This window comes from Rissa tridactyla, chromosome 9 (genome assembly GCF_028500815.1).
Source record: "Rissa tridactyla isolate bRisTri1 chromosome 9, bRisTri1.patW.cur.20221130, whole genome shotgun sequence".
In the NCBI taxonomy this organism is placed as follows: domain Eukaryota; kingdom Metazoa; phylum Chordata; class Aves; order Charadriiformes; family Laridae; genus Rissa; species Rissa tridactyla.
This window is the reverse complement of record NC_071474.1, coordinates 35,358,642-35,382,445: the sequence shown is the minus strand read 5'-3', so window position 1 is coordinate 35,382,445 and position 23,804 is coordinate 35,358,642. Positions and strand designations below refer to the sequence as shown.

The 23,804-nt window shown below is 45.2% G+C and overlaps 1 protein-coding gene across 4 annotated transcripts in view; it reads left to right on the top strand.

Moving 5' to 3' along the window:
- The window catches only part of PAK3 (p21 (RAC1) activated kinase 3), an 85,894-nt gene extending 64,374 nt beyond the window's left edge, over nucleotides 1-21,520 (top strand). For 2 of the 4 annotated variants that reach the window (XM_054214714.1, XM_054214715.1), the window contains 7 exons: nucleotides 1,670-1,782; nucleotides 2,650-2,767; nucleotides 3,621-3,720; nucleotides 4,154-4,350; nucleotides 10,168-10,305; nucleotides 18,520-18,640; nucleotides 21,035-21,520. In XM_054214714.1, the coding sequence (XP_054070689.1) occupies nucleotides 1,670-1,782; nucleotides 2,650-2,767; nucleotides 3,621-3,720; nucleotides 4,154-4,350; nucleotides 10,168-10,305; nucleotides 18,520-18,640; nucleotides 21,035-21,261 (1,014 nt within the window). In that variant the 3' untranslated portion in view covers nucleotides 21,262-21,520. Of the gene's footprint in view, nucleotides 1-1,669; nucleotides 1,783-2,649; nucleotides 2,768-3,620; nucleotides 3,721-4,153; nucleotides 4,351-10,167; nucleotides 10,306-11,870; nucleotides 18,166-18,519; nucleotides 18,641-21,034 lie in introns of those variants that run through there. The other 2 variants (XM_054214717.1, XM_054214716.1) reach the window with 1 other exon arrangement.
- Nucleotides 21,521-23,804: the final 2,284 nt, after the last annotated feature.

Below are 23,804 nucleotides of genomic sequence, written 5' to 3'. Positions count from 1 at the left end.
TTTAGCATTTTTTCCATCACCTGTTTTATCTTCAAAGTATAATGCAAGACCTAATTAAGGAGAGACCATGTTTAGGATGCAATTTTCTGTATTAGTCATACTGAGGCTGGTTGACACACACACACTGACAAATGAGAGGAATTACATCAAGAGCAAAGATCTCTCCTGAACAAACAAATGAGAAGAATTACATCAAGAGCAAAGATCTCTCCTGAACAATACAGTCGTGTTTAGGTCCAGTGTCAGTGACAGCCCATTACAGCCCATGAACTGGTCCCGGGCAGGTTGGGTCCAGGGGGTGAGAGGCAAATCTTGAAGGAAAGCAGTGTTAACGCTGACAGTCCTTGTAGTGGCTGATTTAAAGTGGCATCTTAACATTAATTTCTTTTTCCAAGCCAGAGTTTTTAAATACATACAAACCCTGCCTGAATGTCTGTCAAGAAAATCAGGAATGAGAGCAGTGGGGTGGTCTCTTTTGTGCCATGTCAAGAGCAGGTCTAGACAGAGGGGGAGGCTGGACAAACTGCGTACAGAGGGAACAAGAGGCAGATGTTAAATAGCCCCAGGGCCACGTCGCCCCACAAGGTGCGTGTGGGTGGGAGGGCTCTTCTGGGACCTCGGGGGAAGATGCATTTGCAGGAGTCCTTGGCCGGAGCGGAGCTGGATGGCAGGGAGGGGAGTAGGGCTGAGCCCAGGATGAAAAGCTCAAGCAGAGACTGTGGGAAGACGGGACTGGGTGGAGGAGGTGAGGCAGAGGCAGGACGGCTACAGTGGTTCAGAGCAAAAGCGATCGTATTCGTAATAAACAGACAAGGTGGTGTCTTAGAGAATCCTGTTGCTTTCCAGGGCTACAGTTTAAAATTTATCATTTCTGGCTGTTGGCAAATACATCTGAATCCTGCTGGTAGTTTCTTATCCACCAGCAGTGCTGCGCTTTATAACTGCTTTTAGATAAAGGTCTACAAGGGATCTAAAAGCCCTAAGCCCTGCTCATAACCCTGGGTGTATCTATAAGATACCATAGAACGGATTATTATTTTTTAAACCCAGAAAATAACTGCAAATCTAAACTGTTAAAGAATGTTGTTTAGAGTTGCAAAATCAAAATTGAAGAAATTAGGAAGTGCTAGGATTGTATTTTTTTATGTAACCTTAATGATCTTTTTAGTACAGCATTTTATACATAATATACGTATGTGTTTTCAGTTATGCAATCAAGTCAAGAATAACAGCAGTTGCTAAAATAATTATTAAAAAAATCATATAATTGCTAAAGTATTACCAGCTGTTTTATACATTTTCACAGTAACAAAATCACTTCCTGCTTGCAAAACGTGCACGAATAATAATAGTGGTGATAAACTAAGGTCATTTGAGAAGAATGTAGGTCCAGAGAGCGTTGTTAGAGATTTGTAGTTGATAGTGTAAAGGCAATTTTTACAGATTTTACAAGGCAAAATGTATATGGCCATGTGTCCTGTACCTAGCACCCAAGCTAGCAGAGAAATAGGGTGTTGTAATGTAAGTTACTGAGCTCTTATGTCAGCTCTTATGTCTAATAACAAGACAGTTTGGCACAGCTCTGCTACGTCATTCCAAAAACACTCCATGTTCATTCTGATCTCATGCAACAGACTACTCAAGTTAATGGTTTTCAATGTCATTTTAGGTGGCCATAAAACAAATGAATCTCCAACAACAGCCCAAAAAAGAACTAATTATTAATGAAATCCTGGTCATGAGGGAAAATAAGAATCCCAATATTGTTAACTATTTAGACAGGTAAGTGGTTCTGGTATTATCACATGAATGTTCATTTAGAAATTGCAAGACAAAGATTAAAAAAACCCTTTGGTCACGGGCAGAAAATTGACCTCTTTATCTACTCATACACTATGTATGCGAGGAGGCTGCATTTTGTCTGCATTAATCTGTTCTGGCATATATAGTTTGAAGACTGTTTTCAAAAGCCTGGATCAGCCATATGTTACTAAAACAACAGCCTGTAAGTTCACTACCTCCATGTTGTTTTGTTGTTGGGTTTTGTTTTTTTTTTCAGTTGATGATATTTTCTGTGTCTTACGATAAGTGGTGATAAATCATCATAGAAATTATTTCCCTTGGGCTGTTGCCAATATCTTACATTGCTGTGAATGCCAGAAAGACTAGGTTCTTTTTTCCAGAAACATGTGATTTGCCAGTTTTAAAATTGTTTTTCCTGTTTCTGAATGTATTTTATGATAGGTTTTCCAAACTGTTGACCAATTTCTGTCCTCAGTGGTACACACCCTCCTACCAGGCACAGCTATGAAAGTTGTGTTGCCTTGTTCCTGGAGTTAATCATGGAATTTATGTGTTAAGATGATGAACCAGACGATGTGAAATGTCCTGGTTCAAGATGTGTCTTTCCTGTTACTAAACTGCTTTCTTCACTTGCTTGCCATCTAAGATGTCTAATTTTTCACTAATGTGCCTTTCTCATTTAGACTGCACAGATTCTAAGTGATGTATATCTTAGAAGAAATGTCTATTCATATTATTCTGTCTTAGTTTAAAAATGACCCGGAATCAAAAAATCAGTTGCAGTCTTTTCCATATGGTAATTTAGCTATGCACATTCATCCGAATGCCATTGTTTTCTTCTTTCAGCTACCTAGTCGGTGACGAACTCTGGGTAGTTATGGAATACTTGGCTGGAGGCTCTTTAACTGATGTTGTTACAGAGACATGTATGGATGAAGGCCAGATAGCAGCTGTCTGTAGGGAGGTAAGGGATCCCACATGTGCTTCCAATTACTTGGACTGGATGGTACATCTAAACAGGTGGTAAGAACATGAGTGTTTTCATGTTCAGAGTTTTGCAGAGTTTTGTTTCTGTGTTGCTTGTATAATATGGAGAAGAAAAATCATCTTAAGTGAACTGCCTGCCAGTATCACTACACTTATTATACTCTGTTATTATACTGTTATTGTACTATCTCATTTTTCTTTTCTTTTTTTTTTTTTAAATTTTACTGTTCTCAGCTTTGCCTCTTTTTTGCCTGGAGCATGTCTGTACTGCATTCCTTGCCTGTAAAAGCAAAGATGCTGGTGGCAGAATTTTAAAATAACAGCAAAGAAAAATTAGAGACTCATTTATCACAGTTCTCAGCTTAAAAGGATAGTACTCCACCCAAAATGGTGTTTGCTTCTGGAAAATGACTAACATGCTACTTCCAAATCGGCTGTAGAGCCTAACAATAAAATCTTCGTCATGCAGCCTCCCACCTGAAAGTGGTGCACTTCGTATTGAAGGAAGGGACTTTTTCTTTTTTACAAACAGTAGTTTGTCATATGGATGGAGATAGCGCATTCATTGCAGCAGCAGTCATTCTGTCTGTGCTTGCAGGGGATAGTCTGTAACAATAATTGACATTTCTCTTTCAAAAGCTAATAGGCCTTCATTTAGAAAGTTATTACTCTAATAGTGTTGAAGCAGCAAGCTATTCCTCTTGACAGCACAATATTCTGCCATTACTCACAATTAATCTAGAAATTATATCTTTTAGAGCCATTTTCTTTCTTGTGTGATGAAATCAGGTCATTAATTTTTACCCTCATGTTTCTTTTTTATCTATCAGTGCCTGCAAGCACTGGATTTCCTTCATTCAAACCAAGTGATTCACAGAGACATCAAAAGCGACAATATTCTTCTCGGAATGGACGGATCTGTCAAATTGAGTAGGTATTCTTGGTCAGGCGCAGCATTCCCAGGACGTGGTGCGGGGCTGCTTTTGACTGACTGCCAGTTACCCCAAAGTGATGGCCTGTGGTAGTGCACTGACCACTGCTGCAAGCTAAGAGCACAATTCCAACGTGCAGAGTGGTATAGAAGGCAAAAAGATGTAAAGAGTGGCTATGGCTGGTGTATGTCCCTTCCAGAAGGAGGGAGTTACAATCTAAAGCTTCAAGTGAATAAAAGCCACTGCATGAAACCTGAGGGATTTTTTTTTAAGTGGCCAGTTCAGTATTTCCTTGGCTACAGCAGCAAGTAAAGAGCATGGCCGCTTTTCCAGACAGATTCAACAGTGCATTCTCAGGCATATAGTGGGGATTTCTTTTGCTTGGTTTCATAATTCAAGCTGGCTTTAACAATACTTGTTTTTTTCCTCAGCTGATTTCGGCTTCTGTGCTCAGATCACCCCTGAGCAGAGTAAACGGAGCACAATGGTCGGGACTCCTTATTGGATGGCACCAGAAGTGGTGACAAGAAAAGCATACGGCCCCAAAGTGGACATCTGGTCACTTGGGATCATGGCAATAGAAATGGTGGAAGGAGAACCTCCTTACCTTAATGAAAATCCTCTCAGGGTAAGGTGCAAGTAAAATCAGATATTACTGTCTTTCTAATCCTTCCCATGTTTTGTCTCCCATGAGACAAAGTCACAGTCACATCAGCTTGAACTAGTTCCACCAAGGCCTGCTTCTAAAAATGTCACTGGAGCATATCAGCATATACTGTGGCTTTGGTTGCATCAATGGGAGAACCTCAAAAGAGAAGTGACATGTAGCCAGTTCAGAAATGTGCCATTTTTGCCTTCCATGATGCTTGGTTTTGAACTTTTTGAACTGTATCTCTGACAATTTTTCAGCAGCAAGTTTCTCCAATTGGGGCATTTTTATAAAAAGTATTTTAACTGTATCTGCAGGCAGAGAAGTCTTCAAACTCAGATCAGTGCCAGTTGCTTACCTGAGCCTTTCAGGAAGCGTCACTGGTTATAGTAATGCCATAATTATTTATTACCAAATACATTTATAAAAGTATGTTTTAGCACAGATACTTGTAGTAAACTAATATATTTTTAATGTTTTGAAGTTTTCAGTTTTATCCTAATCCCTTAAAATGAAATGGCCAGTTCTCATACCAAATGAGTGTGTAATAGTGGAGGAGTGTATACAAAGATAAAACCTCGTGACTGATAGCTGAAACAAAGTTAAATGCCGCACAGGTAATTCCTGATAGGATGCATGAATTTATGAGGAAATTAATTTTGACCTATGTGTATACAGACATAATTTTTATTAAGGCTAGAACTAAAATAGAGCACGACCTTTAGCTTTTTTTGTAGCAGTAAGGCTGTGCTCTCTGGTCTATGGCACCCAGACGGTGTACTACAGACTGAAAGAAGAAATAAGAGAATGGTCAGGAAATAGCCCCAGCCATGCTACGTAAGAAAGGAGCACAGCGATTATACACATTTCAGTCTTACACTCCTTTTGAAAAAAGGTTGCTGAGTTTTCTTGGAATACTTCTTTTGTTTTGGTATGTGTCCTGGGGTTTTTGGTTCCAGTGCACACATGTGGAGCAGTGTGTGCTGTGCCACCTTGTGTGGAGGGATAAGAAACAAACAGGTTTGGATTCAGACTGATGACGAATAATCATAATGCACCATCGCTGGCAGGGTGGCAGTAGGCCTGTGTCACTGCAGCCCAGTTTCACCAGCAGAGACTTTTGCACATCACCAGTTTTGCTTGTTTCCAGCAAAGAGAGAACCTCGTATTCCACTTGCTTCCATGGAAAGACCCTTGCAAAAAATGCGTTTGCCTTGTGCAAGGCAGCAAAAACAGATGCAGAGAATTAGCATTACTGGTCTGGATGCTGAAAATTTGCTGTTCCTTAACCTCAAATGTTGATTAGGGCTCCTCAAGAAGCCTCAGATCAACTGTTAGAAAGATAAGTGGATTTCTTATCTCTGACTAAATTCACGTTCAGGTATTCCTGCCCTTGCCCAGATTATTTGCGATGGTCTTTTTCTCCATACATGCCTCATCTCCTGCTGGAGTTAAGATCAACTTGAACACTTAGAGATTTAAGGCACCTTCAGGTGTCTGAGTAAAATTGCAGTAGATTAAAATCAGGCATCTGAAGTTGATACCATCTGTATTAGCTTCCTGGACTCTTTTGCAGAGGTTGTTGCCCCTGAGCTAGGAACAGCGAACAGCTTGCAATGGACCACCTGAAGTTGCCAGTTATCAGCTAGTTTTATTAAGGTAAAATAACCCCATTAGGGACAGAATCCATCTGCTGTTGTACGTGCAATCAGAGACTTCAGTGAGGTCTCAGCTGCATCCAAACAGGAGAGCTTATAAGCAATACCTGTTTTTACAGCAGTTTTTTAGCTGGTGGCACACGGTAGTTCTTGGGTTTAATAATCACATTTAGACCACATTCAGGGAATTCTGCAAAGCCTGGAAAAAAAGGGATGCTCTTTCGTTTTTATGAATGATTGCTTTAATAATGGAAGGCATGTAGGAGCTTCAGTTACTGACACTAAATTAAATACATAAATAAATTATATAAGTCATTAAAAGATCATTAATTGTAGAGTTAACAGTAGTCTTAATGTAGATGCAGCTGTTGTTTTCCACATGTAGAGCAAACGCGTGCTATGTTGCTCAGGTTCTTTCCAGCCTATGCAGAACTCACAGGAATGAACCATTTTCCAGCCATGAACATCCTGGATATTTCTGTGATGGTATTTGTTTTCTCTCCCTGTGATTTCCTTCCATCAGACATATGCCTAGGGCCTGAGAGACAAACATTGGAGCGATAAATATCCCTTGAAATGCAGGTTGGACCTCCCCAGTTTCAATTTAAAGTAAAAACAACAAACCAAACCCTAAGCATTTCTGTTGCTTGTTCATTTGTTAACCACAGTGCCTCAGTTTTGCTCAGTACTGTTGCATATTTCCAAATGCTGTGGATCTTCTACAGTTTCAGGCTTCTAAATCATCTGTGTATTGTTCTGTCATGTATCTGGGTGGCCTGGATAACTTTAGGATATCATTTTCACAGACTGCAGTTATAATTGTATACCAATCCTTTCTTGTTTCTTGGTATGTTAAACAAATTAATGAGCTTTGCAGCTACTGCAAACACTCATTTCCTTTGGACTGTTCTTGTTTTTCTTTGTGGGCTGTATCATAGGAAACCAAAAGATACATGATAAGAAGGTACTTCAGCTTCTCATAGACCACTTTCTGTTGTAGAAATATTTAAAAGGTGCAGTGCTGTTGTCATTTAACCCCAGCCGGCAACAAAGAACCATGTGGTTTTTTTATAGTACTGATAAACGAATACACAAAACACGATTAATGTACCACCATTCACCAACCAAACCTGGGAAGCTCCCGGCCTGCTCTGAGCAGCAATTCCTGCCACCACCACCCCAGCCAGCTCCCCCAGCTCTATGCTGGGCATGGCGTCACATAGTATCAAATATTCTATACTGTCTACCTCATGACCAGATCTCACACTTTCCAAGTAAGTACCACCACTGTGGTTATCTGGGTCATAATACACCATCTCCCGCACGGCTCATTCCCTTAGGTACTGGATACCCCTCTCCATGGTGGTCCACTTGCTTGGACGGCATAACATCATCTTCACTGAAGGGGTACCTTTCCCTCGTGCCTGAAAGGAGTCTCCTCCAGAGGCTGAGGGTTCATGTATTTTTCCAATCACCCTGTCAATGCCCCCTTCCCTAGACAGGGATCGCAGCTGCCTGGCTTCCCTACCCTCTAATACCAAGCTACTGGCCCTGTTATCCCAGCGTCAGAGCAGCAAGGTGTCTATGTGCTCGCCTGGATGTTGACTGAAGTCTTTTTGCACATCTTGCAGCTCACTTAGGGATAGGGATGGGGTGATTATCTCTGTTCTGCCTGTTCCTGCTGTTCTCATGATGGCCCAGGTTCATTGTCATCCTTTACTAAGCAAACTGATTTCTTCGTGTATTTCTTCTTCTGTACAGGGGCGACTGATACCGGCACAGGCTGGTTTTCTGGTTCAGCTGCAGTGCCTGTCGCAGGGGTTGGGGTAGCCACTGTACCTGTTGGTCTGGTTTCCCTCTCTTTCCCCTGAGAGTGCTGCATAATATCAAGCAGTGTTTGGTAGATACTGTCCCCACACAGTGCCTCTCTGGAATAGCCACAGCATTTTCCTTTCAAATATTCCACCACTATGTCAGGGTCCTGTAGCTGTTCAGGGGTCCCACACCATTGGAGATGAGAAGCTGTCTAGATACCTTCCCATATTCTCCCATGTGCAGAGCCATCTGTGGCTATCCAGCCTCAGGGTGGTAGTCTTCAATAGTCATTTAACCCTAAACAAGACCTGAAATACATTCAGGAGACACAGCAATAGGACCATGCTGGTTTGAACATCCCAAGGATATCCCAAATTCTCAAAAGCTGTTGAACCTGGCCCGAAGGAGAAAAGGGAGGTAAAAGAGTTGGGGAAAATATTCCCCCCCCACCCCGCCGCCAGCTCAGCGCTGTGTGCAGTGGCTGTGGTCAGCTGCGTGTGGACACGTTAAGACTGATTTTGTGACATTTATGTTGTGGGGAAAGTAATGAAAATTCCTTTCATTGTTTTTACTCTAGGATAGTTCATTTGCCTTTTTAGGCTTGGAAATTTTTCTCTGTATTTAAGAGGAGACTAACAAAGTCAATTTGGTCACGGTCCATTTAAATGCCAGTAGCGCAGAGCTGTTACTATCACGCCAGACATTTTTATGCAAGACTCCTAGGCCTACTTCTATTATTATTACTGTATATTTTAGACATATTTTGCAAGTTTAAGTTTGAATAGTTCAAAATGTTTGTCTTATGTTTCTGAATAACATCTTGCAAAAGCGGAATGAACGCATCTCCCTAGCTTCTCAGCATGTTAGACCTTGGTTACAAGTGGACCACATTAGATAACGCTCACCCTGTTTTGCGAAATTATATTATAATTCCTCGGCCTGAGGAACATCAGGAAGACTTGCTAAGCTGCATGAACACTGTCAGCTGCATGGAAGTGAGCATCCTTGGCTTTGCTTAAGAAACTTAAGCTTAGCTTAGGCTAGATGCCATTGAGAAGGAGAAAGGCTGGAATTTTCAAGTGTTTGGCTGGGCCTGTGTGCGCAGAATGACTGTGCAGTCAGCTGAGCAGCTGGACCTTTATGGACATCATGGAAGGGAATTCACAGAGGACTCAACCCTTAACACAGGCAAATATTCCCGATTCTCAGGTAACATTTGCTTTGGGTTTTAAGTTGTTCCAGCTTTTCTGTCTGTGAAGATGACCCTGAAAACGTGAAATACGTGTAAGAGAGCTAATGTTATCTTTCCTAAATAAATAAATAAATAAATAAACTTTTCTAAAACGTTGTTTTTGAGAGATAAAGTACCCTCCAATTCTTTTCACTGGGAAGCTTGCCTGAAACATGAAGATTATGGTTTAAAGGCAGCATAGTCTATTCTGCTTCTTGTCCATTTTTGCTGACTTAGGGAACATATTTCTTTTATAGTCAGAGCCACTTTCTCCATGTCACCAAGCCTGAGTTTTCGAAAACCCAACGGCCAAAACCTCCCATTTCTTCCCTGGAATTTCTGGCCTGTTTTTGATACTTCAGTATCAAAACTAGCACAGGGCTACCGTAGGGATGGAATTACTAATTTTTCTGATTAGACCATTAAAAGTTTTTGTTTTACCACAAAAGTGAAGATGATCTGGGATTTGGAGACTGATGAAAAACATAGTTTGCAGGTGGCTCCCATCTGCCCAATTATGCCTTTTCTTCATAATATATTAGGGCACGCAGCTTACGTGTGTGTATTGAAAATGAGGTTCCAAATGTTTCTGTTTCTTTAGCCAAGAAATAAGCTGATGGATTTACTTTTTTTCATCCAGTTACCGTTTTTATCAAGAACAGAGCAAAAAACTTGACTACCTTTGTTTTATGGAAGCTGTACTTTAAGGACTGTTGAGCACTGCAGAGATTCATTTTATATAACAGTCTTTTGAAATAATATAGTTAGACCAAATTCGCTTTTTAAAGTAGGCTCCAAAGCTAGTTTCAATACTTGGTGAAGCAAAATGTGCTTTTGCTGATGTAGTTCATACTAACTAGGTCAGCAAATGAAATCAGCTGTCAAGGCAAGATCACTTTGATGTTGGGATAGCTGTGGCTGCATCAGGGGTTTTTTTGGTTGGCTTATTTTTTTTTGGTACACAAAAATCATCTCTAACCCTCTCCCAGGGAAGAAACTGCCCATGGAGACTGGACCTTAAAAAATGAGGTCTATATGACCAGTTATGAATATAAAAGATGCAGATGGAGTCTTGCGTTTCCTTTTCTCCAGGCGCTGTATCTGATAGCTACGAATGGGACACCGGAGCTGCAGAACCCCGAGCGACTGTCTGCTGTGTTTCGTGACTTTCTGAACTGCTGCCTGGAGATGGATGTGGACAGGCGAGGGTCTGCCAAGGAACTTCTGCAGGTAAAATGCGAACCTTCTGCAAGTGAAACAGCTGTATTATGTAAGGGGCTTCTCATCAGCTCAGTTCAAAGGCACCAGGTGGAACCTCCTCATATGAGGCTCCAGTCTTGGTGCTTTTCAAATGAAAAATAAGTAGAATCATAGAAAGGTTTGGAAGGGACCTTTAAAGGCCATCTAGTCCAACCCCCCTGCCATGAGCAGGGACATCTTCAACTAGATCAGGTTACTCAGAGCCCCGTCCAACCTGGCCTTGAGTGTTTCCAGGGATGTGGCATCTACCACCTCTCTGGGCAACCTGGGCCAGCGTCTCACCACCCTCATCGTAAAAAACTTCTTCTTTATATCTAGTCTGAATCTACCCTCTTTTAGTTTAAAACCATTACTCCTTGTCCTGTTGCAACAGGCCTGCTAAAAAGTTTGTCCCCATCTTCCTTATGAGTCCCCTTTAAGTGTTGAAACACTGCAATAAGGTCTCCCCAGACCCTTACTTCTCCAGGCTGAACAACCACAACTCTCTCAGCCTGTCCTCACAGGAGAGGTGTTCCATCCTTCTGATCATTTTAGTGGCCCTGTTTTGTATTTTGGTAGTATATTCATTTTTACATGGTAGCAAAATAACTGAAGTGGAATGATCCCAGGTACAGAGGCCTGAAATGGTGTTGGTGGCTACTGTATACCGAGATATGACCATGGAGGAACCCAATGAAATCAGTCACAGCTAAGCAGTCAGAGCTTTGGCCCTGGGAAGGAAGGGGCTGTGGGGTGCTCACTGTGAGCATCAGAGAGGCCCTGACTTGTCCATCCTGCCCGACTCTTAGAGGTTTCTGCCACTGAGCCCCACTTTTAGAGGTTTCTGCCACCAAAACAGGGACAGCTGTGCGGGACTTGTCACAGCTCCATTTGCTGCTTGGCACAGTCAAGTAGATGAGAACTGCTACAGGTTTACTGCCAGGTTTTGTGGCAGATAGGGAGCTGCAGGACGTGCCACTTGGCTGTCCCTGCTGTGAAGGTGCCAGCCAGCACAGGAGGGGCTGGGGGTGGGATGGTAGACACTGCTCTCACTGCAACCCGGAGCTGAGTCCGTCAGTGCTCTGTCACTTGTCCCCATGCTTTTGTCTTGGTGCTGAAAACCTGTACCTCAGTGGCCTTCAGAACAACACCTGGGCCTAAATACCACTGGAATAAACATTTCCTAGAGGTATTGGAGCTCCCTCAGGAATGGCTTATGCCCTCATCTTTTTTGACAACTAAAATAGCCCATGTCTTTAGAAAACTGGAACTTAAGTATTTTGAGATTCCTGAAAGGAACAAGGCCCTGGGACAGCAAGCAGGATTCCCAGAGCGCTGGCAGGGCAAAAATCCCAGCAAGCTGAAGACACCTTGATAAATGGATTAATAGGATTATGGGCCATGTTTGCCTGTGATAGCAAGGTACTGGACACAGGTGTAGATGGTCCCCTCAGTCCTATTTCTGTGTATTCCTGGTACCCAGAGGAATCCTGCTAGGGCCTGTGAGTAACTGAGTCTGGAAAGTAATGGTTCATTTCTTTTTTTCCTTTGGGCAGCATCCATTTTTAAAATTAGCCAAGCCTCTCTCCAGTCTGACTCCTCTGATCATTGCAGCAAAGGAAGCGATTAAGAACAGCAGCCGCTAGTGCTTCAGGCCGGCTTTCTCCCATGCCAGCTCAGAGCAGGACTGAGAACAAAAACTCTATAAAACCTCAACTCTTGTGCTGCAGGACAGATGGATGGATGAACAAACCAACGGTCACAGTCACGGTGGTAGGAGGGACAACAGCCCAGTCCCTCAAGGAGTAAAAAATTATCATTTGTCTTCTTCCTGCTTTCTGGCTCCTTAATTTATTTTTAAGATGAAACAGGGCTTAAGACAGAGAGGTAATGACCGAAAATGCTTTGCTGACTCAGCCATTTCCAAGGTAAAGCAAATTCAGTTGGAAGATTGCCTTCCTTCTCACCCTGTGAATAAGCTGTACATTCACTTTTAAATTGTCAGTTGTTTCTTAAAGACAGAAAGTCCCTTTTATGTTTGGGGTTTTTTTGGTACGGTTTGGCATTGGAGACAGGTCTCCTTCATTCGTAAACTCCAGACTGCACTGCCTTTTGAGTACAGCCCACTCACTGGTATTTGCCCAGTCATGGTACTTCTAGATGAGGAAAAAAGCGAAATTGCATTTCCAACCAAAAAGGAATCAAGAATGGGGCAGACAAAACATCCTGTTGAGATACAGGCTTTCAACTGTGAATATATAGTGTTTTGGTTCTTGACAGTTTGATTTGTATAACTAATTGTAATCTGTTTGCCTGGATGAGGGTCTTACTAAAATGAAAAAGCAGAAAGATCAGTCAGTGAGCTCAGAAAGGGCTCGTCTGAAGCAAAGCTGTAAGAGAAACGGGAGGTGAGAGCGGGCCCGGCCTTGCCCAGCACTGAGCCCCAGCAGACCCCTTGCAGAGCACGGAGCAGCCCCAGCAGCCGCAGACCCAGGCTGGAAGAAGGCGCTTGTAGTGGGAAGCAGCAGCAGACCGGCACTGGGTGCGTGCCTCCTCCTGGGACCGGACTGATCGTCCCGTATCAGAGCCAAACTGGCAGTGGGCTGCTCCCGAGGTGGATTGTAGCCGTGCTGGGAAATGCGCAGACTGGCGGGATTAGCCGTCTTGAGTCTGCGCAGGAGCAGAGAAGGGCGAAACAGAGCTGAGTGGCGGTGTCACTTCTGAGGATGCCTACTCTCCTGGTCATCTTGCAGCTCCTGGGAAAGGTTAGCAGCGTCTGCGCCACTCTCGGCAGAGCGGGAGGGAGCCGGGCTGCTCCGCAGGCTCATGCGCAGGTGAGTGCCCTTTAGGCACACGAGTTCTGCCACAGAAACTGAGCCCAATGTGAGAGTGACACCTTCTGCAGTTCAGATCTGCGTGAGCCAGTGCAGCAGACAGCTCTGGAAGAAAGCGCATTAAAACCTGGAGTTCTGCACTGAGCGGGAGCAGAGTGAGGCGCAGAGCGATGGCAGAAATATTGAGGGCATCAAGCCAGCCTGCTTTCCGCTGTCCTGCATACAGCAAGCGCTGCTGAACACAGCTCTGAGTTGCTGGGAGAGAGGGAATCTGGGATGTGACTGAGGATTGGGTTTGGCTAGTCAACCGATTTGTAAGGGAGCAGAATAGTTTAAGTATGCAATTTGTGGTTTATTTATTCATTTCTGAAAAAAAGACACAATGTGGCTTCACTCAGAAAAAGCATTTGCATGGAGTATTTGTTGCTGTATTTTAGTAGTACAACTAATCAAAGACCTTCAAAACAGCAATTGAAGCAACACCCACCCAGTGAGGAAAAAAAAAAGAGTGAAAGAGCTTTCTGCTGTAGATCTTCATGTTTAGGCCTGGTCCTGCAAAGGGCTAAGTAGCCTTTAAGGTACTAACCCCCTTCATGTTTTGCCAGTGGGAGTGAAGGATGCTTGGGCTGTTCTTGAATTAGGCCAGTACCTTGTTTGGCTTTGGCTTCTTATTTAGTTACAGTCTTTTGTGTTCCAACTGTCATTAATTCTGCCAACTTAACCTGCCCTCGCTCGCTCTGTCTGTCCCAGTGTCTTTGGCTGAGGTGACAGACGGAGGCAACACTCATTGAGTTACACAGCTAGGTACGAATTAACCTTTCCTGATTTCCTGGGGAGGACAACAGGTCTGATTTTCGATGCCCAAATCTCATGCTGAGGCAAGCCACTCCAGTTTCCTGAACCAGGGAAGTGGAGAGAGCTGCCGGGAGCCAGCAGCTCCCACCACAGTGGCTAAGGAGACCGGGCCAGGGCCAGGAGCAACGGCGGCCAAGGCCCCTCCCCATATAAAAGAAGCCCCTGAGGAGCACTGTCGACCAGGGCGGGCAAACAGGGCACGGCACGACAGCTTCTGTGGGAAGGGTGCTGAAGCTCTGCCAGCTTGACCAGGGAGCAATGGTCTCCACCCGGCAGAAAGACATGGCCTCTCTGAGCTCTGCACCCACCACGCCTGATGCAGCTTCCCAGACCGAGCTCCAGGGGTAACGTGCTGCCACCCCGGTGTCGGGCTGTGCCCTGCTCTTATGCCAGTGCGGGTTGGCAGCAGTGAGCACACGGTGGGAGGTGCGCCCAGGTAGAGGGACTCCTCCGCTTGGTGACAGAGCTTCGGGAGGAGGGGAGTAGGTTGAGGAATATCAGGGAGTGCGTCTCCTCTGTCACTACCCCACCTTCCCAGGTACCCTTGCACAATAGGTACGAGGCTCTGCAAGTGGAGCCGAACAAGGTGGGGATGTCTGCTGGAAATATGATACAGCGGAGAGGAAATCTCCAGTCCAGGAGGTTCCTGGAGTGTATTGAGGATAACTTCTTGACACAGCTGGTGAAGGAGACAACTAGGGGAGGTGCTCCGCTGGACCTGTTGTTTGTGAACAGAGACGGACTTGTGGGTGATGTGACGGCTGAAGGCTGTCTTGGGCATAGCGACTACAAAATGATACGAGTTTTCAATTCTCGGAGAAGTAAGGAGGGGCATCAGCAGAACCTGGGGCTCCCTGAGGGCAGACTTCGGCCTTTTCAGGAGCCTGGTTGACAGAGTCTCTCGGGAGGCATTCCTGAAGGGCAGAGCAGTCCAGGAAGGCTAGACATTCTTCAAGAAGGAAATCTTAAAGGCGCAGGAACAGGCCATCCCCATGTGCTGAAAGACGAGCCGACGGGGAAGAAGACTGACCTGGCTGAACAGAGAGCTTTGGCTGGAATTCAGGAAAAAAAAGGAGAGTTTATAACCTCTGAAAGAAGGGGCAGGCAACTCAGGAGGACGACAAGGAGGTCTTGAGGTTATGCAGGGAGAAAATTAGAAGGGCCAAAGCCCAACTAGAACTTAATCTGGCTACTGCTGTAAAAGGCAATAAAACATGTTTCTGTAAATTCATTAGCAACTAAAGGGAGGGCTAAGGAGAATCTCCATTCTTTTTTGGATGCAGGGGGAAACATAGTGACCAAGGATGAAGAAAAGACCGAGGTACTTAATGCCTTCTTTGCCTCACTCTTTAATAGTAAGACCAGTTGTTCTTCAGGTACCCAGCCCCCTGAGCTGGAAGACGGGGATGGGGAGCAGAATGAAGCTCCCGTAATCCAAGAAGAAATGGTTAGGGACCTGCTACACCTCTTAAACACACAAAAGTCTATGGAGCCTGATGGGATCCACCCAAGGGTACTGAGGGAGCTGGCGGAGGGGCTCACCAAGCCACTTTCCATCATTTATCAGCAGTCCTGGCAAACCAGGGAGGTCGCCATTGATGGGAGGTTAGCAAATGTGATGCCCATCCACAAGAAGGGCTGGAAGGACAATCCAGGGAACTACAGGCCTGTCACTTCGACCTCAGTGCCGGGGAAGGTTATGGAGCAGATCATCTTGAGTGCCATCACATGGCACATACAGGACAAGCAGGGCATCAGGGCCAGTCAGAGTGGGTTCATAAAAGGCAGGTCCTGTTTGACTGACCTGATTGCCTTCTGTGACAAGGTGACCTGCTGAGTGGACAAGGGAAATGTGGTGGATGTTGTCTACCTAGACTTCAGTAAGGTCTTTGACACTGTTTCCCACAGGATTCTTCTGGAGAAACTGGCAGCTCGTGGCTTGGATGGGTGCACACTTTGCTGGGTAAAAAACTGGCTGGAGGGCAGGGCCCAAAGTGTGGTGGTGAATGGAGTTAAATCCAGTTGGTGGCCAGTCACAACTGGTGTTTCCCAGGGCTCAGTATCAGGGCCAGTTCTCTTTAATACCTTTATCAACAATCTGGACAAGGGGACTGAGTGCACCCTCAGTAAGTTTGCAGAGGACACTAAGTTGGGCAGGAGTGTTGATCTGCTTGAGGGTAGGAAAGCTGCAGAGGGATCAGGACAGGCTGGATCGATGGGACGAGGACAATGGTACGAGGTTCAACATGGCCAGGTGCCGGGTCCTGCACTTGGGTCACAACAACCCCATGCAGCGCTACAGGCCAACAGCATCCTGGCATGTATCGGCAGTAGTGTGGTGAGCAGGACTGGGGCAGTGATTGTCCCCCTGTGCTCGGCACTGGTGAGGCCTCACCTGGAATACTGTGTTCAGTTTTGGACCCCTCACCACAAAAAAGACATTGAGGTGCTGGAGCGAGTCCAGAGAAGGGCAATGGAGCCGGTGAGGGGTCTGGAGCAGGAGTCTTGTGAGCAGCAGCTGAGGGAACTGGGGGTGTTCAGCCTGGAGAGAAGGAGGCTGAGGGGAGACCTCGCTCTCTACAACTCCCTGAGAGGAGGCTGTAGCCACGTGGGGGTTGGTCTCTTCTCCCAAGTAACAAGTGATAGGACAAAAGGAAACAGCCCCAAGTTGTGCCAGGGGAGGTTTAGATTGGATGTTAGGAAAAATTTCTTCACCAAAAGGGTTGTCAAGCATTGGAACAGGCTGCCCCGGGAAGTGGTGGAGTCACCATCCCTGGAGGTATTTAAAAGATGGGTAGACGTGGTGCTGAGGGACATGGTTTAGTGGTGGACTTGGCAGTGTTAGGTTAATGGTTGGACTTGATGATCTTAAAGGTGTTTTCCAACCTAAAGGATTCTGTTCTATTCTATTCAAAAGATTATGTTTCTTTTGTGAGGTCCCAATTTTCGCTGTCAGCTGAAGCTATCTATCGGGGGAGAATTTCTTGAGAAAGGGAGTAATTTGGGCTGGAGATGGGCTGCCCTCTATTTATAAATCATTCATCTGAATGAGACACGTTTGTATTCCATATAAGAAGTGAAGAAACAAGTGACAGTTTCTGTTTCCGGTGTAGCTTTTATTTTTTCCTACCCACAAAGGAACAGACAGCCATCCTTTAACAGGAAAGCACTTTTTTATGGCACGTGTTTGCTGGACGTACAATATAAATACGTGACAGACTACACTACTTGAGTGGGGTTTTTTACTATTTATTTTCTGTACCTGTAAGTATTTCAGCATCTCTAAAAAAAACCACTACCACAACTTCCTGGAAGACAACAGAAATGAAAAACAGGAAAATCAAATGGTAGCATCATTATATTATTTTTGGATCGGTGCGTGCCCCAGCATACAGAATATTGTTGGCACTGGCTTTTTAAAGACAACTGCTGTAATAAGAGGCCTTACTTTTTATTTTATTAAATACTGTATGTATTTTTCTTTGCATCAGCAAATCTTGAGATTTTTCTTCTTAAAAAAAAATTCTTGGGAGGCAGACAGGATTCAACAGAAACCATCTCTGCCAGGGGCTGTTTTCGACATGGACTGCAACTGCCCGGCTGAGACTTTGTGACTTGCAGGGAAACGCACCTCCGGCATCCCTGGGGCTCCGTGCTTGGGACAGACTCCGGCACTAAATTCTCAGTCACTCGATACTGAACGATGGCGCAGCATTTATGTCCTCCCAACTCTGATAGGAAATGTGGAAGGCACATATTAATATATTAAAAAAAAACCTGACCAAAACTAACCAAAAAACCAACGCCCAGTCCTGAGAGGGGCAAGTCTTACACGTTATTTACAGGCTGACACAGTAGGTTAGGATTGACAACAGCTTTGACCTTGCAGAAAGGAAAGAGACAAATGCTATAAAATCTCTGGAACCATCTCGGGTTTTCTGACTGCTCTCCTCAGATTGAGCAATTAGTTATATATATTTTTGGAAGTATTAGAAACAGGCTGTTTCTGTTGCAAAATGCATAGGTAAATAGGTTTCAAACACTTTAATTACAAGATTTTTAAAAGATTGGTTAATTGTCTTCATTTTTTAATTTGTGAAACAGTAAAAAACCCTATCCAGAGCATGACCATGATTCCCAATGCAATGAAGATGTGTGAAAATGACCCAATAACTCACTGTGGTTGTAATGTGTTTTGGGACAGAAACATGACAGCAGTAAAGTCAGGGAAGTTTGAGAAGCACAGAAAAGTTCATTTAGTTAAGAAAAAAATAAAAAAGGAAAAAAACCCATACCTATGTAAAATTCCATACAGCTCCCGCATGCACTCCTGGGAGCCTGCACGGGGCTGGATCTTAACGGTGCGCTCCGGGTTTGATCACAAACTCGGGCTGGGGTTGCATTCTCATGCCTTGTGTCCAGAGCTTTTGTAAATATGTGTGTGTTTCTTCTCCACCTCTGGCTACTGGTTGGCCAACTCGCGCTACACACAAATGAACTCAAGTATTTTTTTTAGCTGTTTGTGCTGAGTTTCTTTGAGGCCAATGGTGGCTGCACCTCGGCAGATCTTTTGGTCAGTCTCCCCCCATGTCCTGCCACCGAAAATGAAGCACATTCCAGTCACCACAAGAAGGGAGGTAAGTACCCGTTCTCTCGTTGAGGAAATGTCACCATGGCCTATTGTCTGTATGGCAGTTATTGCCAGTCATTGTGTGGCTACCAAATATTCCTCATGCTGAGCATATAAATACATGCCTAAATACATTTCTTAGTCCAGTCCTGAGCACATCCAGAGAGCAAAGAGCCAGAGAGCTCTGTAGCACCTGCCAGTAAAGACAGGAGCCGGCGTTTATTTGGTTGCCAGCCAGGGCACGCGCACTAATGCCACCTTTGCCTTGCTAAACCTTATCAAGTCAGTGGCCCACACGCCTTCCCGGTGGACTGCTCATTCATGTGCAGACGTGCAGCAACTTAATGATGGGTGACGGGGCAAGCTGATGAAGACCCATAAATATAAGTGTTCAATTTTTCTTTTTTTTCTTTTTTTTTTTTCCCCTCTCCCCTGACCAGGTAAATATCTTTAATTTTAGCCCCTGTTTTCAGGAAGCAGGCAAAGGACAATCTTTGTGTTTCAACAGAAACCATCCGACGTTTCTTTGAGGGTGATCTGCAATTCAGGGAATCTTTAGAATTTCTCTTTGCTTGTGTCTGTCCCTGAGCTGACAGGGTAATTTCTGTTTCTGGCAAAAGCTTGCAGAATCTTGCTTATACATCCTCTCTGTGGATGGGGTTTAGCGCCGACTGCTGTAATCCTAGGTGTGCATCAGGCGTATAAACCATCACTGGCCTGAGCCTACCAGTGTTTATGTGCACTTTTGGTGACGAGCCATCTCAAAAGAAAAAAATGGTATTATAGGAAAGAGAAGGCGGGATGCTTACGTGCTCTTCATGGGTGCCCTTTGGCTGCCATGAGGGTATGAGCCTGCAGATTTTGTTCTTGCTGCCTAGCAATGCTCCCAAGCATGATCTTAAACGTCTTTTCCAACCTAAAGGATTCTGTGATTCTATCTGCCGGATTCAGCTAGTTCCCTGTTTGCAGCATTAGTTTTATCAAAAAGTTTACTCTTGGTCAGCTCTTGCAGCCAAAGGCTTCAGCTACTTTAGCTACTAGTGCTGAGCTGCCAGTGCTAAACGAGACGTCCCAGAGAGAAGCATACAGGCATCAAATGTCTTCTGCGACACTGAGGGAGGAGGCGCATGAACTGAGACCATCGGTGTTGTCTGTGTGTCACCTCCTCTCTGTCCTTCACTCCTTTCAGAAAACAGAGAGGAGTTTTCCTAGAGAGAGACGTTAAGCAGTGTGTTACCGCTCACAGGCCTTGCTCCTTCCAGTCTCTATGCTTGACTGATTTTGTCCCTCTTCCTGTGCCCTCTGCTTGCCCCGAGCTCGGTGGCTGCTCACCAAGAACTGTGTCACTGGCTTAGATGAAGTGCTCGAGATCCTCATTGCTCTGCCCTTTGAACTCCCTGTTTACAGCAGCCTTTTGACTCTGTAACTTTGGTCTGGAGAGGGAGTCACCATCTCCACGTTGTGTGGAACATCCAAGGGCCCGGGGCCTGTCATCTGAAGTCCAAGCTTCCAGTGAGGGCTCCCAGATGCCTCAGGCCGGTGTGGCACGTTGCGAACAGGAGGGGATAGTGGCAGGTGGTTGTTTTTAAAGTCAGGTCCTTTTGCTGCTGCGTGTGGTGTGTGTCATTTCTCCAGCCCAGCCATTGACTTCGGGATCAGAACAGGCACTGCTGCTGCTCCCGCTGAAGTCAGTGAGGGTTTGGCTGTTGGCTTCCATGGCAGCAGGAGGGTTTGCTCAATAATCAGGTGCTGAGAATGCCCTGGGAGCCGTCGGTGTCCCTGGGTGGAGTGGGTGGATGGGAGCTGCCCATTGTTCTTGTTCTCCATCGTGCGAAGCTCTCCAGGTCGGAAGCGGGTCGGCATAGCAAACATGAACCATGCAAGTCTCTTACATCCACATCTGCTGAGGTTTTGGACCTTCGAGCTTAAGGTGCACAAAGGCAATTGCTTTTCGTCGTGCCGTTTGTATTAGTGTTACGCAATGCTGCTAAATCAGCCTGTGGCACAGCAACAGGGGAAAAAAGCCTCTCTGCTCTTCAGGTGCAGCTCTCACGAGCTGCCGCATCTGCCATAGCAGGTCAGCAGGCGGCAGGGGAGCTGCTCCAGGCGGGAGGTGGTAGCCAAGGCCCGCACATGCGTAGCCCCAGAGAGGAGACCACCTCCTTGGGCAGAGCCCGGGGCCAGTGGCCGCACGGGCGGAGAGTCCCTCTGGTGTGACGTCTGCACCGCAGGTGCTGCGCCTACAGACAGAGGGGTCTACAGACACAGGGGTCGGGAAGATCTGCAAAAGAACCCTGCAGCTCTGGACTGGATCAGGATGTAACCAATGCTCAACCCCAGCTGAGACCGAAGTTTACACCTACACTGGTGTCTCTAGATTTAATTTTTTTTTTTTCTTCAGGGTATCCAGACAAAAGTAAACAGAGGAGGAGCCTACATTTTTCATTGTTTATCAGAAATGTATCTCATTTTGCTGTACATTCCTTTTTTAGGATGTGTTATCTGTTTAAAAAAAAAAAAAAAGACAAATTAAAAAAGAAAATAAAAAAACAGAAAAAAAAGAAAAAGATAAAAGATAAAAACAAAAAACAAATGTGTAGTGAAAAATCTTCTGTAACTTTGGATTAAGAGGTAACTGATCTTTTTAAAAAGAGAACTAAGTTATTTACTTTGTAAATGTGCTGATGGCATGGATCCATCTTACTGACCTCAGCATCCTTTTTTTTAAGATTTTGGGTTTTGTTTCCAATATTAAGTTATTTTAAATTGTGGTTGAAGCAATAGAAAAATTGAAATATGGATTGTGCATGACTGTGTCTTGAGTGTAAAAATATTGCAGTTTGAAACTTGGACCTAAAGTATTGCAAATAAAAGTTATAAATACCAACGGATTGTGTGACTGCAGCTTTTCCTATAAGATTTGCTGGTGCCGGCGGTGGCAAATGGGGGACAGTGGGGCTCCAGCCCCCCCAAGCAGGTGCCCCCCAGCTCCACCGTCCCTCGGCCTGGCCCCCGCCCCAGGTCGCCTCTCCCGGTCACACGTGGCTCCGTGTCCCGGGGCGAGTCCAGCTGCTCATCGGCACCAGCCGCGGACTCCGCCGAGGCTGCCCGGCCGCCCGCCAGCACGTGTGTGCGTGCGCACACAGGGATAAACATGGCACAAACGCTAGTTGTCTACATGTGCTACAGTATACAATGTATGCGGTTTATCACTGCATAAAAATATGTGTATGCACACACGCCCATATATTTAAAAATACATTTATTTCTCATAAATGGCAAGAGCATGGTGTCATGACGTACTGGTATCCATATTGTGCATGTGTATAAATTGGATCTAATACTACTATAATATTAATAAAAGTAGACGGGGAGAGAAAGCACGTTATATGGTTAGAAAAGGGTCTCACAGAGAGAGAGACTGTTATGTAATTAACATGCTAGCCCTTTATATATATATATATACATACAGTAAATATGTCTGTCTGTATTTTTAAAGAGAGCACCGTATTTGACTATGTAACTCCTTCTGGCCTTATACATCTATATATGATACGCACATACAGCAAGACCTTTATACAACTGAGAAGTCTTGTGCTCTATCTAAAGTATAGCCTATATATATAAAATTTGATAGACACATATATGAGATCCTTATGCTCTCTCAGTATAGATCTAGAAAGACACCCTTCTGTAACTGTGTAACTCTCCATTTTATACAGATAGAGCGCTAGGTTTAGATATGCATGAAAGCATTTTAGTATTGTATATACAGCTATACGCAGATAGACAACCCCTCATACAAATACGTAACTCTATATTCTGTGTTTATATAAAGCCCCTTATAAAACAGCCTCTGTCCAGCCACATATTTTTAATGTATCTGTGTTAGATATAGCTCTCTGTGTGTACACATTTTATTTTTTTTTTTAATATATAGGAAAGAGCGTGCAAGAAACTTACACTACTATATAACACTTTCTTAGTATTCATTCACGTTATATATGTATGTATACAAAGATATAGCCCCTTATATAACATACACTCTATCTACACGTGTCACAGAATATAGACATACATAGCTACATGTATACACACACAGACCCTTAAATGTTCCCGCTCTCCAGCCATCTATAGTATAGTCTATTTTTATATATTTTATACACAGAGAGACCCTTCTCTAAACCAAACAGCCTCTATCTATACAATATATATTTATATACGGAGACGTTCCAGAAGAGCCAGCGATCACTCAGCTCTCTGGGGTGGGTGGGCGTCTGTGTGCGCGCACAGCCGCCCCCCGCCATGTCGGCCCCAGGTCCCCCCACAGCCGCCCCCCGCCATGTCGGCCCCAGCTCCCCCCACAGCCGCCCCCCGCCATGTCGGCCCCAGCCCCCTCACAGCCGCCCCCCGCCGGCCGCCCGGGAAGATGGCGGCCGCCTCCCCTCCCCTCAGCTCCAGCGGCGCGCGGGCGCCCCCCTGCGGCGGCGGGCGGTGCCGGCGCCGCCCCGGGCTGGGTTCGGCGGCGAGGCCCGGCCACAGCAGCGACAGCGGCCGCAAGTGCCGTCTGGCAGCTGCCGCTCCGCTCTGTCAGCCTCTGCCTAACGGGGGGAACGATGGGGGTTCACGGAGCTCGTCCTGGTGGAGGGAGGAGGGAAAGGGAACACGGCAGTGAGGACAGAAACTGGGCTGCACTAAAATAAATAGCACTTTAAGTAAACAATATAAACAGCACTGTGCCTGGGGCCGAGGGCTGGAGGCGGGCCTGAATTACCCCGTAGAATCTAACAGGACTCCGGAGCCACTGCTGTTGTGCAGGCAGGGACAGGACGAGTCCCCGGACCTGGGGCTTGGTCTTCCTCGGGGTGAGGGACAGCACGGAAGGGCACAGTCCCGTGGCAGCGGCGATGAGCTGGGAACTCATGGGGAAAGCAGGGAGCAGTTGGGAAGTAAAAGGCAGATGGGGGGGGGACATGACTGTTCAGGGAACAGCTGAGATGATACATTTTTCTTCTGGAGCAAGCTGAAAAATGTCATCTTGGGTCATACCAGAATGGTTTCTGTTATCAGAAACCAACAGTTTCAGTTCACAAATTACCAAACACGTTTATTTTTTTGTTAACCTTTTATTTAAATCACTTCATATTGAAAAGTAAAGAAAGGTTGAAATG